At 37.7% G+C, this 16,611-nt stretch overlaps 1 protein-coding gene across 1 annotated transcript in view; it reads left to right on the forward strand.

Moving 5' to 3' along the window:
- Positions 1-16,611, forward strand: part of LOC149449857 (uncharacterized) — a 68,701-nt gene that overhangs the window by 32,503 nt on the left and 19,587 nt on the right. The window contains exons 2-4 of the mRNA XM_089692654.1: positions 312-411; positions 5,645-5,708; positions 9,661-9,707. Of these exons, the coding sequence (XP_089548780.1) occupies positions 312-411; positions 5,645-5,708; positions 9,661-9,707 (211 nt within the window). The remainder of the gene's footprint in view (positions 1-311; positions 412-5,644; positions 5,709-9,660; positions 9,708-16,611) is intronic.

A 16,611-nucleotide genomic window follows, 5' to 3' on the forward strand; every position in this document is an offset into this window, starting at 1 on the left:
TGTATTGTAAGTAACTTTTTGCACAGTAAAAAAATGCTTAATTATTATTTGGAACATAAATGCTACCTGTCGAGGATTTGTAATTCTGTTCAGCCAGATTTGTTAACCAGGCACCCGTGTCAGAGAGCATAGCCAGGTACTCATCATCCACCACAGGAGCTGTAGTGTTTTTCCTAATGTTCTGCTGTCTGAAAGTATTTATAACATACATTTCTAAAGAAATTGGTATTAGAATGGAAGATAAATTGCTTATGAAGTAGAATTTGTCTTCATTAGAATTTGAATGTTTTACTTTATGCTTTTTATTCCAGCAAAACAAAACCCAGCATTGACAGTCATCAACTTTATCCAGTGTTCTGCTATTTCACCAAACCAAGGAGCAAACACAGAATCTATGACACTGCCAAGAAGGTAGGCTACATTTCTTGTATATAAGCCCATCATTTTAACATGCAGTATATAGACTTCTCTATGAAAATCTAAATTTCTGAAAGTTTTTCTAAAAATGTGAACCATCAACCTCAGCTATAATCCAGGCAATTTTAATCATGCAAAGAACATGCGCAAAAAGCTCCTCAAAAATGTTTCAGCAGCCTGGTCCCTGAGATCTCCAAGTATTTGCTTTTATGAGGTCATAGGAATTTCTGCACACAATAAGCAGGCATGTTATTCTTGAAATGTTACATTTATGAGACATTTGTAATATTGGGAGAAATTACTTTGTAGGGGGTCAGCTTCAAATGTAGAGTTTGCAGAGTAATAGTCCAGACACCAAAGTACATTTAAAGTGGAACTTCACCCAAAAAGGAGAAGTTCCATTTGCTTGCATCCTCCCCCCCTTCTCTATAGCAATTGGCACTCTATTTTTTTTTGGGGGGGGGGTCCCACTTCCATTTGGATTGCCTCGATCTGAGCAAAAGTTAGGCCACCCTTCTTCCTCCTCACAGGTCCCAGGAGTTTGCTGGCCACAAACGAGTGGCTCGCGCATGCACAGTGGGAAACTGGCTGTGAAGCCACAATGCTTCACTACTAGTTCCCCTTAGTTAAGATGCCATGTCAGAAATCCAAAGCCGACTGAAGAACTGGCTCTCGTCAGAAAAACGCTGGGTCCTTGGACAGGTAAGTGTCCCTATATTATAAGTCAGCAGCTACAGTATATGTAGCTGCTGACATTTAATTTTTTGAGGGGAGACTGGAGCTCCTCTTTAAGGACTTTGAATCCTTTATTAATCACAACTGTTACATCAAACACAAAGCAAAAGAGTTTCCCTTGCAGGGAAACTCTCTATTACACAACAAAATATTCAGCCTTCTGGCTAGCTTTTAGACAGTTTGGGGTTTATTTACTAAAGCTGGAGAGTCCAAAATCAGACTCCCTTCTGCATAGAAACCAATCAGCTTCCAGGTTTCATTGCCAAAGCTTCATTGAACAAGCTGAGGTTAGAAGCTGATTGGTTTCTATGCAGAAGGGAGTCTGATTTTGGACTCTCCAGCTTTAGTAAATAAACCCCTTTGGGTATGCTTAGATCTGCCGGCTGTTCCAACACAACCTGCATGATCTCCCACACGTTCCAGGACACCACTCATCCCAAAGATGATTTATATTTTATCTCAGGTGGAGCAAAGGGTGTGGCCAGTGCTTAAAAAGAGAAGTATAGCCAAGGCTTTATTGGCCATACCCTCTTGTGGGTAACAGGAATACACTTACTTGTGCTCTCCCATGACCCAGAATCAGCTGACAGTGGGCTACAGCTTGCTGTCGGTTGATGTCACAGAGCAACTTCAAGCTTTGGAAGGATCCAGACCATATTGTTGGGATTCACACAGAGCCTTCGTTGACGGCTGGCTCCAGCTTTCAGTAAACAGATGTAAGCCAGTCAGCTGTGCCTGCCCCCTCTTTAGCCCGGTGCTTCAATGAGCACTGGAGGGGCAGAGCAGAGATAACTGACTGACAGTTGTTGCTTTCTACTCAGAGTTGACTGAGAACTGAGTGTTTAGTGGTCATGTGATCACTCAGTTCTTGAGCTTAGACCTAGAGGGAGACAGATGCAGCATTGGTGTGAGGTGGAGGTGTGCATATATGTTTGTTTTGTTTATGCATCCCAAACTTTTCTTTTAACCCCCTGCATAGTGCTACACAGACCTACAACTGCCACCTGCTTATATTATAAAACACCAAGGTTGTGCTCCTTTTCGGATCTCTAGGTGCCTTGGCACCCTGGGGTGCCTTGAGGTTTGTTTAGGGGTGCCTTGGCAAAATGTCTAAAAATTGCTCAAAACTTGTATACAAGCCAGTGGGTGGAACAAGCCTGCCTTTTAGTTACACAAAGCCACAGGTTTTCATTGTGCACCATTACTACCTTCTAGCCGCCGGCGTTCTGACAACCAATGACATCATCAGTTGATAAGGAGGATGTCAGCTGCCTGCACAGCATCCTAGTTTGTCCCTCCCCTGTCCCCCTCCATCAGTCCTGGGGTTACATTAGCTTAGTGATGGAGAAAAACTGGGAGAGAAGAGAAACACTGGAATACTAGTCAGTACCAAAGTGCAAAAGTGTATTTGCTTTGGAAGAATAAATCACCTCTAATGTTGGGTGTCCTACATATGTGGATGTTGCTGTTAGAATAGTTTTTCACATTTTAGAATGGGGTGCCTCAAGACTGCCCATAATTTTAAAGGGTGCCTCGGGACTTTCCATAATTTTAAAGGGTGACTTGACTGAAAGAAGGTTGAGAAACACTACTCTAGATGACATTTCACCTTCCCCAATCTATGCAATTTTTATTATCTTCAACTTAAGCATGTGGTGAAAACCCAGTTGGAGGTAGATCTTTAAGTGCAGTCTCCCACCCCTATCTTTAATTACATATATGAGATGATCTCTTTTAAGAGTGTCATATCAAGGTGCTACTCGATTTCTGAATATTTTTCTCCAAGACTACCCACTCAGAGTGACTTCCTGCTGGGAAAGGAATGTGGGGACCTTTGAGGAGGAGCAATGGGAGGAGGCCCTATTGGTGGTCCAACAAAGTTCCTTGAATGTTGCTCAGCACATGTCACAGTTATATTTATTTTTAAGGGTACTCTTTATGCCTGCAAGACTATTTAGTATGGGAGTAAGAGAGGACCCCACATGTACAAGATTTAGTAAATGTGAACCTTTATTGTCAAGGAGTCATAGCCACTGTTAATCAGGATTTTCAAGTACAAATATGTGAAGACCACAAACAATGTTTGTTGGGTATTCTAAGTGACCTCTCTGCTGAGGAAATACCTAAAAAAGTTATAACCAGAGCCCTTTTTTTTTTAGAATTAGCTTTTTTGTAAGCTAATTCTAAGACATTGGAAATCAATCAATCCCCCTACATAGGAATGGATATCCGAAATGAGGGACACCCTATGGATTGAAAAATATATTTATCAGCATTGAGGGTGTTTTGGTAAATTTGATAAGCTCTGGGCACCATGGTTGGCTACCCCAGGACTAGCCCCAGTAGATGTTATTATGAACCACCTATTACAATGCTTTACTTACTGTGGGGTAGATATTGCTTGCTTGCTATGTTCAGTTATCTGTCTTTTTATTTTGATGTATGATTCTTTTTCTCTCCTGATGCAATTTTGCTTCATATCAGATGCAGATATGTATTTTTTGGAAGTGATGCGTATGCTCTGGACTGTGTGTTGCTTATTTTACTAGCTCAGTAAAAGTTCTTTGATACAAAAAATAAATAAAACACCACAGTCTAGGCATCAGGTAAACTCCATCCATGATCCACGACCCAAATGAAACTTTGCCCTGGACCGAAATGAAGCATGTATATATATTTTTCCTTTTTTGTACTAACTATGCATTAACTTTAGGTAGTGTGATGCCTTCTTTTGTCTTTATGAAATTTTAAATTATTGCAGAAATAAATGTTTCATTTTTTTATTACAATCCTTGTAAAATCCACCATCTTGCAGAAACATACTCTGTTAATTATTCTGATGAAAAAGGATACCTAGTTGAAAGGGCAGTGATGTATTTTTCTCCAGCCACCAAGGTTGTGCATTGGGATGCTTCTACCACCACTCTGTTCCTCATGCACTCTATGCCGCCTTATCTAAAACTTATGGATATCTATCAAGCCATCAATAGGTACTTTTTGCAGTGCCACATTGCAACATCACGGAGATGTTATTACTAGGGGCAATTTGCAGTGAGACCGACCGACTGAACAGAGGAGATGTATGGAAATCTATCAGAAAAGGCAAAGGCGGAGAGGGAGATTCAGGGAATGTTTCAGGTGAAAATACAATTTTTACTGCAGCTTCTTCTCTGTGTAAAAACAAGGGATTCAGAAGCTGCAGGGCAGAAGTTGGAGGAATTGAAACTGACAGAACAGCAAAGTGCACTGCTTCATAACATGTCAGAAGGGTCTGACATACCGAGAAAGAGGTGGGGAAAAATCCCCTCTGGGGACTTCCTTTCAGTGATTAACACAGAGGTCGTAAAGATCACCAAGTCTTCCTACATAACCTGCACAGCTTATTTTCAACATCTGAAAAAAAAAGCAAAGAAGAGAAGTATTAGTAGGTTTGCATGTATGCACATTTTATACCAACTATGCAGCAATTGCAGTAACAATGGAAAGTTTACTTCTGCTTTAAAGTGGAAATAAAGGCATTTTTTTCATTTTGCAGTAAATAAGGATTATGACTTCAATCATGGTTTTTTTTTGCCATCTGTGTCCCATTGGGGACATTTCCTTTACATCCTCTGCCATATCGAAAACAACAAATAAGAGTAAATCCATCCAAAGTGAATCAATGCATAGTTGTCACCAGGATCACCAGAACTAGTGTCCCTTTTGGAAGATATCCTCTCTATCACTGTGCCAGGGACAACCCAAAATTGGAGATTTTTTTCACCTTCACTTTTGATGATAATTGTAAACATGACAAATAAAGAAGGTGAATTCCATTAATGGGAGCACAGACAGCACTAAAAAACTGGAAGGTGTTCTAGTCCCTCTCCACTCTATCCAATACTAAAAAAAAAAATAAAAAAATGTGTCTTTAGTTATAATTTAATGAAAAATATCAATGGAATTTCAACATATCTCTTTCACATGTAGTTTAAATTCTTAAAGCAAAAATCTTCCAAAAGAAAAATAATAACATGGCACCTGATTTGGAGTCCTTCTGAACTTATATAAGAGTAAGACTGAAAACATAAAGAAAATGCCTGCCAGGACTTGTCTCTTTTCCAAGGTGCAAATAAGTTGGGCAACTGGGCAAGCACTACTTGAAGAGTATGTCTTTGGTTTTGGAGCATTGGTGGTACAATAAAGTCTTCATCTTGCCTTTATCCTGCAGTGCTATGATCTTTTCTACATATGATCTGTTGACTCCTATTTCATCACTTGCACTTTATTTAAAGAAGGCCAACTTTCTTCAATAACTGTGTACTTCTAGTACAGATGGCAAAGATATCATTATTATTTGTAGAGCATATTTCAGTCACTGGCATTCATACATTTGCAATATAGTCACGAGATAGCTTATGTGATCAACATCACAAATTAGGAGAAGATGTAGAGAGATATATCTACCAGTAACTCTAACAGCATATATTATTACACATTTATATTTTAACAGCCACAGAACATCAATACAGACAAGAGAACGGTGCCAGAAAATTACAGAAGCAACAGGTTTTTCTGTAAGTATTCTGAGTAACCTGAGTATGATGTGTACAGTAGCTTGTGGAGCTATTTCTGAAAATTGCAGTCTCAGATTTGTGAAAAATGTGACCTTTTTTTGCAGGCAACAGAAAATAATATGTTGTTGAATCTAAATTTTTCATGTTCATTAGTATAATTTGAGTTCTTGAAAGGTAGGTTTTGGAATATTAAAAAGATCAGCATGCTTTAAGTAGGTATTTCAGAAGAAATATTTATATAATGATAGTTGAATTCTGGTTAGTAGCTATAGGGTGCAGTATTATGAATTACCATGGCATTTCATCAAAATGTAAAGAGGCATAAATTCATGACTTCCTATCCCTCACTATGCACATTTATAACTGTCTTTCAAGATGGGCAGCACAGTGGCTAAATGGTTAGCACTTCTGCCTGGCAGTACTAGGGTCATTGGTTCAAATCCCAACCATGGCACCACCGCCTGGAGTTTGCATGTTCTCCCTGTGCTTGCGTGGGTTTCCTCCAGGTACTCCACTTTCCTCCTACACTCCAAAGACATGCTGGTAGGTCAATTGGATCCTGTCTAAATTGTCCCTAGTATGTTTAGGTATGAATGTAAGTTAGGGACCTTAGATTGCATGCCCCTTGAGGGTTAGGGACTGATGTGAATGCACAATATGTATGTAAAGTGCTGCATAAATTGATGGTGCTATGTAATAAATAAATAATATAATAGCAATGAGACAGCACACACCCACCACACCCTAATATAATACCCAACCAAGTCACTTAACAATCCTTCCCCCAAAGGAAAAGCAAATAATTACTATAGCAGACTTGAATAAATAAATAAATACAGTCAAATTAAAGTCCAAAAATAAAGTCCAAAATACTTGAAACAAATCCAAAAAAGCTTGGATCCTCAAAAGAGTTGATGATGGATTCCAGAATGTCTTCATATACCTCAAACAAAATAAAACCTCAACATAGTGTATTATCTTAAGACCTCATGAATGTGCCACATGTGTTCCATGCAAAAACTTGAGTGCCACAACAATCGTGAAAAGTAAAAAACTAAATAAAAGTAAATATAAATCCACTGCATACAGTAGAGTAAAGAGTGCATAATTACCCTAAGGTAAATAAAACCAGCATAGAATCCATAGTAGGAATGGAACTTCATCCAAATGACCTTCTCTGAATACTTCCCACAGATCTCATAAACAGACCAAGGGTCAGTATGTGAATCAAATAAGATACAAATTTATTGTAGCGACTTACATAAAAAAAAGATGAAATCAGCATCCATACTACGCGGAAAGTACACAGCATCAGCACTCCGCGATGGCTCCAAAACAACGGGCATTCAAATCTGAGAGAGCAAATAAATAAATAAATAATGTTTTAGAATTTGAAGTAGTTATCTATTACATCTTTCATTAGCTCTAATCATGATTTCAAAGAACTAATAAAGTTTACATGCCATCTCTAAAAATATTTATTTAAAAAAAAGAAATATCAATAATTTAACGATCAGGGTCTCATAAAAATGGATGTATTAATATTTAAAATAAACATGTTCCTCACCCAAAAATGTATGCTGACACAAACAGCAAAGTCTTTTATCTGCCTATGTGCCAATTTGCTCCTTTGTAACCCTCCCAGATACCCCCCCAAATCCAGGCTGGTCTGTGATACTTCACGTTTTTTTTGCCTTACTATTGGTCTGTTCACTCACCAGAGTGGTGGGTCAATAGTAGGGCCAATGAGGTAATAAGCTCTAATATTATAATCTGATTCCTCTTGTATTGAATTGCATTGTAACTGTACTGTCTGCCCTCTTGTTGTAAAGCGTTGTGCAAACTGTCGGTGCTATATCAATCCTGAATAATAATAATAATCAAAATGTTGGGCTGGATTTCAAAGGTACCTAGGCTTGCAAGCTGGTGTTTAGGAAGTGCCTGCTCTTTGAAAAAGTGTTTGTTTTTGGGGAGGGCACAGGTTTACTATAAAGTTCAATTGAAGTCTCTCATTCACACATTTGTAATCTCTTTACACTCCCTTGTGTTATGATTTGTGACTGACTTTTACTTGGAAATGCTTTACAATACCTGAATAATGAATTATCGTCAGTAAAAATACTGCTTTCTCTAATAAACCTTGAGCTGGCAGAGCTGAGTAACAACCATGCCTCTCAGCCCCCCAAATGTCCTCACACAGACTTGTAGGAAGGCAAATGGATGTGTCTGACTAGGTCTATGTGAATTGCTGATGATACTTGACCTTTATTGGTGCCTGTTATACTCCAGAGTCATACGTAAGCTTGGTGCACACTACCAGGTTTTTTTTTTCACACAACAAAGCGGGCTGAACGCAAAAAAAAAACTGAAGAGGTTGGGGGGAGATCTCGCTGTGCTAACAATCTGATGTTAGTACAACAATCTGCCTGCTGAGCTATTGTGATCTGACTGGGCGGCAGTCCCCTCAACAGAACACACCGGTCAGCTACTGATCCAGTTAAATATTGGCTGTGAAGCTTGTTAGCACCAGGCCAAAAGTCAAAAGCCTGGATGTGCCCACATATGTGCTGCAAACACTCAGTTCATTCTTTTGGAGAGTATGTACTATTTTGGAGAACTTTTAAAAAAAAGAGTTTGCATGCTTATAACCTCTAACTGAATCAATGGGATAAGAAAAAGCTTGTGATGTAAAAGTCTTTAATACAAAAGAAGGTTATCTTGAAGGTATATTGAAGGCCTAACATTTTTTTTTTAATTTGGGAACATTTCCTTTACCCAAGTCCATTGACACAATGACAGTCTCTGACGAGTCTGCACAATTTTGAAATAATAATGTAGAAATAACTAATCTTAGTTCTTCGAAAACTTTTGGGTGTAAGCCATCTTGTGTAAGTGTTTTATTTACATTCCTTTAATCTTTTTTTAACCATATTAATGTTCTTCCATGGTAACACAGAGTAATTAATGTATAACATGTTTAGCACAAATTATGAGAGCTCAAGCTATCCTTCATGCTACATGTTACCAATCTAAAGACTATGTATAGGATTTTGTACATGTGTGTGAACCTTAGAAATGACTAATAAGAACTATGATGAATTTGGAATTGTGGTATAAACATTTATTATATTTAATCACATGCAGAATGTGCTATGTGCAGCAAAAATGTTATAGCATGCAATTGTTTGTTAAATGTATTAAGTATCACCAGAAAGCCTGGGTTAAGGACATTAGGGTTTGTTAATACCAATTACAGTAATGATTGAGACTGTTAAGTACTTAACTACTGGCTTGATATCTTTTTGTCACAGCTTCTTTCTTTTCACTTGAAAAGGTCTGGGAGTATCCCAGCCGATTTACTGGAAGAAGTATTCAATTTATCACAAATGCTTCATTACGCATTAGCAGATCTCTTGTGGGGTACAGCATCATTAACCTCTGTACTTATAGAGGGGCATATAGTTAGTAATAGCAATACTTTCTAATATTAATGTAAAAACTGCACAGTTCTTTAGTCTTATTCATAATCGTGGTAACATATTAAGAGTGCTTAGATCATATATACAGCCACAAAGGCTAGCTGTGTTGTTCTGTGAAAGTACAGTATGCGTCTGTTCTTAAGATAGCCACAGACCTTAGACCTTAGATAACCCAATCTTTGGAAGCCTCTAGTGAGTTGACCTAAGTTGTTGGACAGGCTCTGAAGTATTTGGATAATGTGACTACGACTAAATGTTAGAGATAGGTTGTCAAGCATGCAGGTTGCCTCTTAGACACACCTGGAACCTTATTAACTGTTTACCAAATGTCTGGGAAATGTTTTAGTTTATTTTGCCATTGTGAGAACCTTGCCTAAAGCAAAGATAATAATAATGACAACAAAGAAATAGGAAATGTATAGGTACTCTATGGAATATTATCTAGAACTAAACTTACTTTCTTCTTCTACTAGGTATGTAAAGGAAGCTATCCAGGAACTCTGGCTAGAATGTATAACAAGTAAGTGTACATTTGCATAGTCAGACATATTCTGCTCTGTTCTTTTTTGTTTGCCCTAGTATCACTTTCTACAGCCTTCATGGTTTCTTGAAAAAAAACACATCCCAGTTATTTCAAAAGTTGTTTTTTTATTAATTGCACAGATATAAATCTACATGCTGGTAGCTCCACAGGGTAGAGCACAGTAACAGAGCATAACATAATTGTATCAGAGAATTGATTGGTCTTAATGGATTTACCAAATGCAACCACAATACAGTACATTCAAGGTAATAGTTTTCCTTTTCATTTATGTAACCACAGTAATTTTCCATTTCACATTTTTTTTCTGTCTACTGTAGGGGTCAGCTTGAGCTCTCAGAGAGGTAGTCCAGACGCCAAATTATGATTAAGGGCTTCCTGCCCGTGTTTATTTATCACCTTTGTATCACACAAAAAGCAAAAAGTTTCCTTCACAGGGGTCTGCATCAGTACAACCCAATATGTAACAAAACATTTAGCCTCTTGGATAGTTATGAAACATTTTGGGTCACCTACAGGCTGTTTTAGAACAGTCTGCATATAGTCTCTTTCCAACATATAGCACACACTGTTCATTCTAGAGAAAACTTCAATTTTGCCGCAGGTGGAGGAAAGGGTATGACCAGTGCTTGACACACTGCACAGTGCTACACAGCCCTTCCACTACCACCAGCTTATCTCACATTTCTAGGGGGCAGGTAGACCATGACCATACATGACCCTACCCTGGATCCAAAGGGGATATTTGTCACAATACCTTTTAAATGCTACTTGTTTAGATAGGGGATGAGTCACATCAGATTAAATAGAGCTATCATTCCCTCAAAGTGAAGGTCATCACTCTGAATTTTATGTTCTCACACAATATATTCTCAATGCACACATTCTTGGGCAAGGCCAAAGGTAAGAGTGTGGTTTAACAATGGCCAACAGGTTGGCTGATATCAGCACAGATGAGAACACATGCTACTAACACACCATGAATTTGTAAGCAAAGGTCCAAACATTTAATGATGAGATCACATCACAAGCAGTGTCAGTGCACAGATACTGTTAGATGATCCAAGCCCAACTGCACTGCTCCACAGTCTCTCCCCAACTATAGACACTTCAGGTGTTGGCCAAGGAGACCATTCATGCTCCTGATACCAGGGAAGCAGTAGAACACCAACCACGTCCTTACCAATAAGCCCATAAGGGTGAAATGCATCACGGAGCTGCAGTCCCTGGGCTGGGACATTCTGTAGGCCATTTGAGGCTAAATAAAGTTTTTACAAAGATGAGGAATCCCCGATGAAACTTTTTCTTTTAACACACAGCTGGAGTTTCACTATAAATGAACTGTTGGAGTAATCTGTAGAGTTTGATTATTTGGACAATTGAGAATACACAACATCCTCACCTGTATTTTATACAAATAAGGAAATATTAATGAAATATACAACAAAAATATAACTGCTGCTTGCAGTGATTTTATTTCACAGCGCATATGTGCCAAAAATTAACTTTGATTGCCTTTACTTTTTATGTTGGTGCCTATAAAATGAACGAAGAATAGCCTTGGCATCCTAAAATAAGAAAAGAAAAAAATATATAATCAAGACAATAGGGGCTTGGTGGCTGACTAATACCTTTATTATAGAAGAATGTTCTAGTGCCAGCTGGTAACCACAGTGCCTCAGACTGCCTATCGCTCAGACGCAGCATGGTGACAACTTCATAATGAAATAGGAAATTCAGGCAGGCATAAACACAGCTGTTTATACTCATAAAATAAGACATTTACAAGGCAAAGTTTAGTCTGTGGTAAGAAGTGTCCAATATATTAAAGCGGAATTCGAAAAGGATGTATACTTGACAGACAGATAGAATCAAGGTATTATGTTTTGACTATATAAGTAAGACTAGATAAAACCCATCCATTGATTATGCATTCAAAGAAGATGTACTGTCCTTTCAATTATTTTTTAGATTTGAGTGTAAAGTAGATTGGCTTAGTACTAATACATTTACCAATAATGTGTTATTTCAAAAAGCTTGCTTCAGTTTATAGTTTGTAATGTTACATGGGGCAGCCACATTTGACCAATAAATAAGCAGGCTTTATGTCCTGCTTAGCATTAATACAGGATAGTTTTGCTTTATTGCTCCATCTCACCTTGCAAGTCCATTACTTGACCGACACATAAAAAACAATAAAAGATAAAAAATACTGATCCTACCAGGCACCAACATTTTGATCACATAGCAGATGGGAGGGGAGCATACCACAAACATATATCAGAAAAAACATAGGTAAAAAAGGAATGGATTTTGCTCAACACCTCAACCCAACAAGAGATTATGTATATAAGGAGATTGTATATTTAGTTATCCTAAATGATTTTTATATCCACAAATGAAAAATCTAATACTGACAGATATCATTGACTTTCATTTTTCATTTTTATTGTTTAAAAGCCATGATACACTTAACATACACATAAACTCATTAAAAATATATCAAAAGTCATGTCTAAATATCAATTGGATACCTTCAAACCTACTGTCATATATAATTATTATATCTTCGTATAAGACCAGTTTGGATTATCAATGAAATCTGAGAGCATGCGCAGCTGATATGTCAACAGCTGTTAAAAAGGTGGGTAGAGTAAATGCAAATTGAGGGTTTGATACCTCTAGTGGTTAATCTGCAAACTGATATATTTTAAACAACAAAAATATAGAAGAACAAAGGGCAATTTTTTTTTTACCAACAAGCAGGCTGTTTACTGCAGAAGAAACCTTGGCCAGTGCAGTAGGACATCACTCCTGCACTAGCCAACCAAGACAGCCAAAGACCAGCAGCTAGAAGAAGCTGCCAGCGTGGGACCTTGTCGGCGCCGGTAAGTATTGCTACCTTTCATTCTGCTTTAATTCTATCTTGACCTGCATAGATAGTAAATAGTGAAAACATGCAGATGTTTTTTCATGGACAGCATATTTTTGCCCAAATATTGGAACAGGCTGATTCTAACTAACTTTCCACAATATGATGTTTTTCTCCTCTAGTTCACACGTCCCCATTCTTTCAAATGAGCTGAATTATTCAAAGTGGCCTAACTTTACCTCTTTTAAAATTCACATGTAGTAGATATTTGAAATAAGGATTAACTCAAAGGTCGTATTCACACTTGATGGTGTTTATCCTTGCATGCATGAAAGACCCATGAATTTTTAAAATGTTTTCATTATTTGTTAAGACGTAGGGAGTTACTTATTAAAAAAAAACTTTCTCTGCCTTTCTGATTTCTGGATCTGCTCCAGTGTTGAAGTCATTGATTTCAGTACCTGCTCAAAGTGTTATACAGTTGATCACCATAGCCACCAGCAATTTCAGAAGCAGATCAGCAAAGCAACCCCCATATTTTTTTCATTTTAGGTTTAACTTTTTGAATATCAAGTAGACACTCTAAGAAATATAATTGCAACAATAAAAAAGATAACACCTTCATTGCGACCAACAGTCTTAGATACCCATTATTGTCTAGATGTTTAATTTATTTGGACACCTCTGGTAAAATCTATAAAATTGCTTAGTAGCTGGCACTGGCAGTTTAGAATAGTACACATTGATTGAGTTGTAAATGCTGGTCTGAAAAGCATTGTGCAAAGCAGGTATTTACAAAGAATTTGCAAGGTTTTTAACTTACTTGACCATTATTTTCACCCTGCAAAATTGGCATTGTGTCCAGAACAAAATGGTCACTTCTGGCTGGTGGATTGATCTGCAGGTTGATAGTGACTGTATAGTTTCAGAACTGGCATATACTTTCTGTCAATCGTACAACTATAAGTTGTTAAGGACATAATATACTTGCATTCTTGGGACATGGTCAACTGTGAATGTTCAGGCCCTAAAATGTGTGTCTATGGGCTGATAAGTGGCTGGTAATTAGCATGCACACCTTGCAGCTTAGGGTACTGAGTTTGAATCCCACCGGGAACACTAATATTCCAGTTATTGTAGATAAAAAGTATACATTTTATTCTGTCTGGTTTAGGATCCATGCACACTGGGCTTAAAAAAATGCCAGTTCCCTTGGTATAAAAAAGGTCAAATAGAGCTTTTGTGTACATCCATCTAGAAGTGTTTAGAATTTTTTTCTACTAGAAAACTCCTCTCAAAAATGCAACCCTGAACGTTTTTTTTCTGCCTTAAAGCAGACCTTAAAATATGCCTCTAAATGTCCTATAATGGATGGACACATAGGATAATGTTGAGCTGCTTCTACAGGCAAAACACAAAACCCTGTAGATGCAGCGTTCGGAAAGTGTTACTAAACCCACAACAGTAAAATCAGTTTGTACATGCAGTAAATCAAACTTGTTATACTCACTGTGGGACCTAAGGGGTCTACTCTGCATTGTGTAAAAAGTATGTCAGATCCTGGTCCTGTCTTCTCTGATCCTCCCCTTCTTCCACGTTCACCATTTCATCTCCTGATAGAACACAGCCTCAGTGACACTCTGCACATGCTCAGTTTGGTGTGTACTGCTAGAGAGTTTTTTCCTTTTTTTGGGAGAATGCATGTGATCAGCACAGGGCCAGTCAGCACTGTCCAGATAGAGGGTCAGGTGTTATGCAATCTCATAGGACAGTGAGAGGAAAATGAAAACTCATCCTATAAGCTTTAGCCAGTGCTCAGCTGGACACTGATAGAAGTCTGCTATATATTGCTGATGAGAAAAGGTATTTAGCAGTTTATATTTACTAATATAATTGTGTTTCCATGTTCTGTGTACTGTGGGAGACCAGATATAGTGAATGCAGGGTCCTGTGTTTAGTAACACTTTAAGCCCAGTGTGTATGGACCCTCATAATGATATACAATTATGTTTCTGGTGCAAAGCACTGCACAGATATTTACGCATAAATAAAAGCTTTTTTTTAAATGTGACACTAAGAAATGTAACAAAAAAAAACATGTTAAAATATATATTTTTTTTAATTAAATACAAAAACAATCTGAAAAGTTTATAGTTTGTATAGTTTGTATGGGAAGGGGGGGGTGTAGGTGAATAAGAACAGATTTTATCAATGAAGAACGTTTTTTTTTACTTGTGTTCATATGCATATTGAAGCTTAGTTATTGTTACTGGTAGCCCAAATGTGGATAGCAGATTTGCTATGTTTTTGCATGACAAGTTTTGCACTAAATAAACATGCTACAAATGCACCAAAATGTGTGATGCTTCACGTCAGAAAAGGTTTGGGAGCTTCTTTGGCACATTTCTCGCACATAGTGCAGCCCATTCAAGTGAATGGTCTGCCCCATGCATGACATGTGGAAAAGACACGCAAAAAAAAAACAACTATGAGATGTGTGAATGAGACCAAAAGTTACATTGTATCACTGAATCACTCTACTGAACAATGTTTACAAACACTGATCAGAAATGTACATTTCAATTTTAAAATTGAAATGTCACAAAAGTTTAATTCAATGAGTTGTATGCACTGCCCCATGTTCCATTGAAGTATATCACAAATTTTTTTCAGCGCACACCACTGCAGCATAGTGGCATCAACTGAATACATAGAACTCCAGTCAAATTGCCTTATGCATAGGGACAATGGTGGACAAGTTTGCCCAGTACAGTTCAATGCATATGATTTGAAATGCCCCTTAATTCTTTCAGTTAGGTCCACTGTTTCAGCTGCATTTGACATGCCTGCTTTAAAGCTGAAGTAGAAGTATATTTTCTTTTTTGCATACTTACATTGGTCCAGCTTGGACCAATGTAAGTATACATATCTCAACCTGACTGATCGCCATGTAAGCAGTAATGCATTGTAGTAGTTGCCGCTACTACAGTTAAAGATACAGTCTCCCAGGTCCAGTGCCGAGCAGCTGCTATAGTAACCAGAGTGTTCAGCACTGCTATCATTCAGAGAAAGACTTTTTTTTCAATGGTTATGGCATTATGTGATGTTACCACCCCACCTCCTCCAATCAGAGAAGGCCTTGCATTCACTGAAAAAAATACAAGGCTTTCTATGAATGGCAGGTTTGGAAGACTGCTGTTATCACCTTGGTAAAGGCGTCTACTACAATGATTTGAAGCTTACATACCGATCAGTCTGTTGTGAGATATACATACTTTCATCAGTCCAAGCTGGACCATTATAGCTATGCAAAAACAAATCATACCTAAACCTCAGCTTTAAAGTGTGTTTTTCCAGTAAACTGGCTGTCACTTTAAACAACCTTGCACTTTTTCATTAAGATGTTATCAACTGCTGACTTTAAATTATTCCAGACAATTAAAAACAAATCAATGTGTGTCGCTTTACATATAATTTGTTTAAAATATATAATAAGAGTATTCCAGGTATGAATTCCTATAAAGTTGCAGCAGTTTTTCTGGCAATTAAATTCTTAATAAAGGAAATGTATTATACCACTGTTTTCTTCAACCAGTGAAACAATCCAGTATACGATGTTAAATTCTTTGCAGAGTAGACCGATGACTTGGCTTGCTGGGCTATTTGTGGACCATGTGTTTTCACATCAGTGACAATTGCTGTTGTCTGATTTACTGACATTGACACCATCACTTGTCTATCTACCATCTGCAACAGGAGATAAAGTGTTGTGTTTAGTAGCCTCATCTGACATTGTGCCACCTTGATACGAGACAACAGCTGATTGCCTTTCCCTTTTCAGACAAATTTAAACCCTATCGAGCAAAAATGCTTCTTTGCAAATTGTGCTTTCAGAGATTGCTTTCTTTTGTATGGTTTAGGGCATTTCGCTGCATAATTTAAGGTCATTTTTAGATTGACTTTTAAGTCTCAATAACTGCAAGATGAGCTTACTGGCATTGCAGGCAGTAA

Source organism: Staurois parvus, unplaced genomic scaffold, assembly GCF_062004578.1.
Source record: "Staurois parvus isolate SC_StPar_1 unplaced genomic scaffold, SC_StPar_1.0 ptg000599l, whole genome shotgun sequence".
Lineage (NCBI taxonomy): Eukaryota > Metazoa > Chordata > Amphibia > Anura > Ranidae > Staurois > Staurois parvus.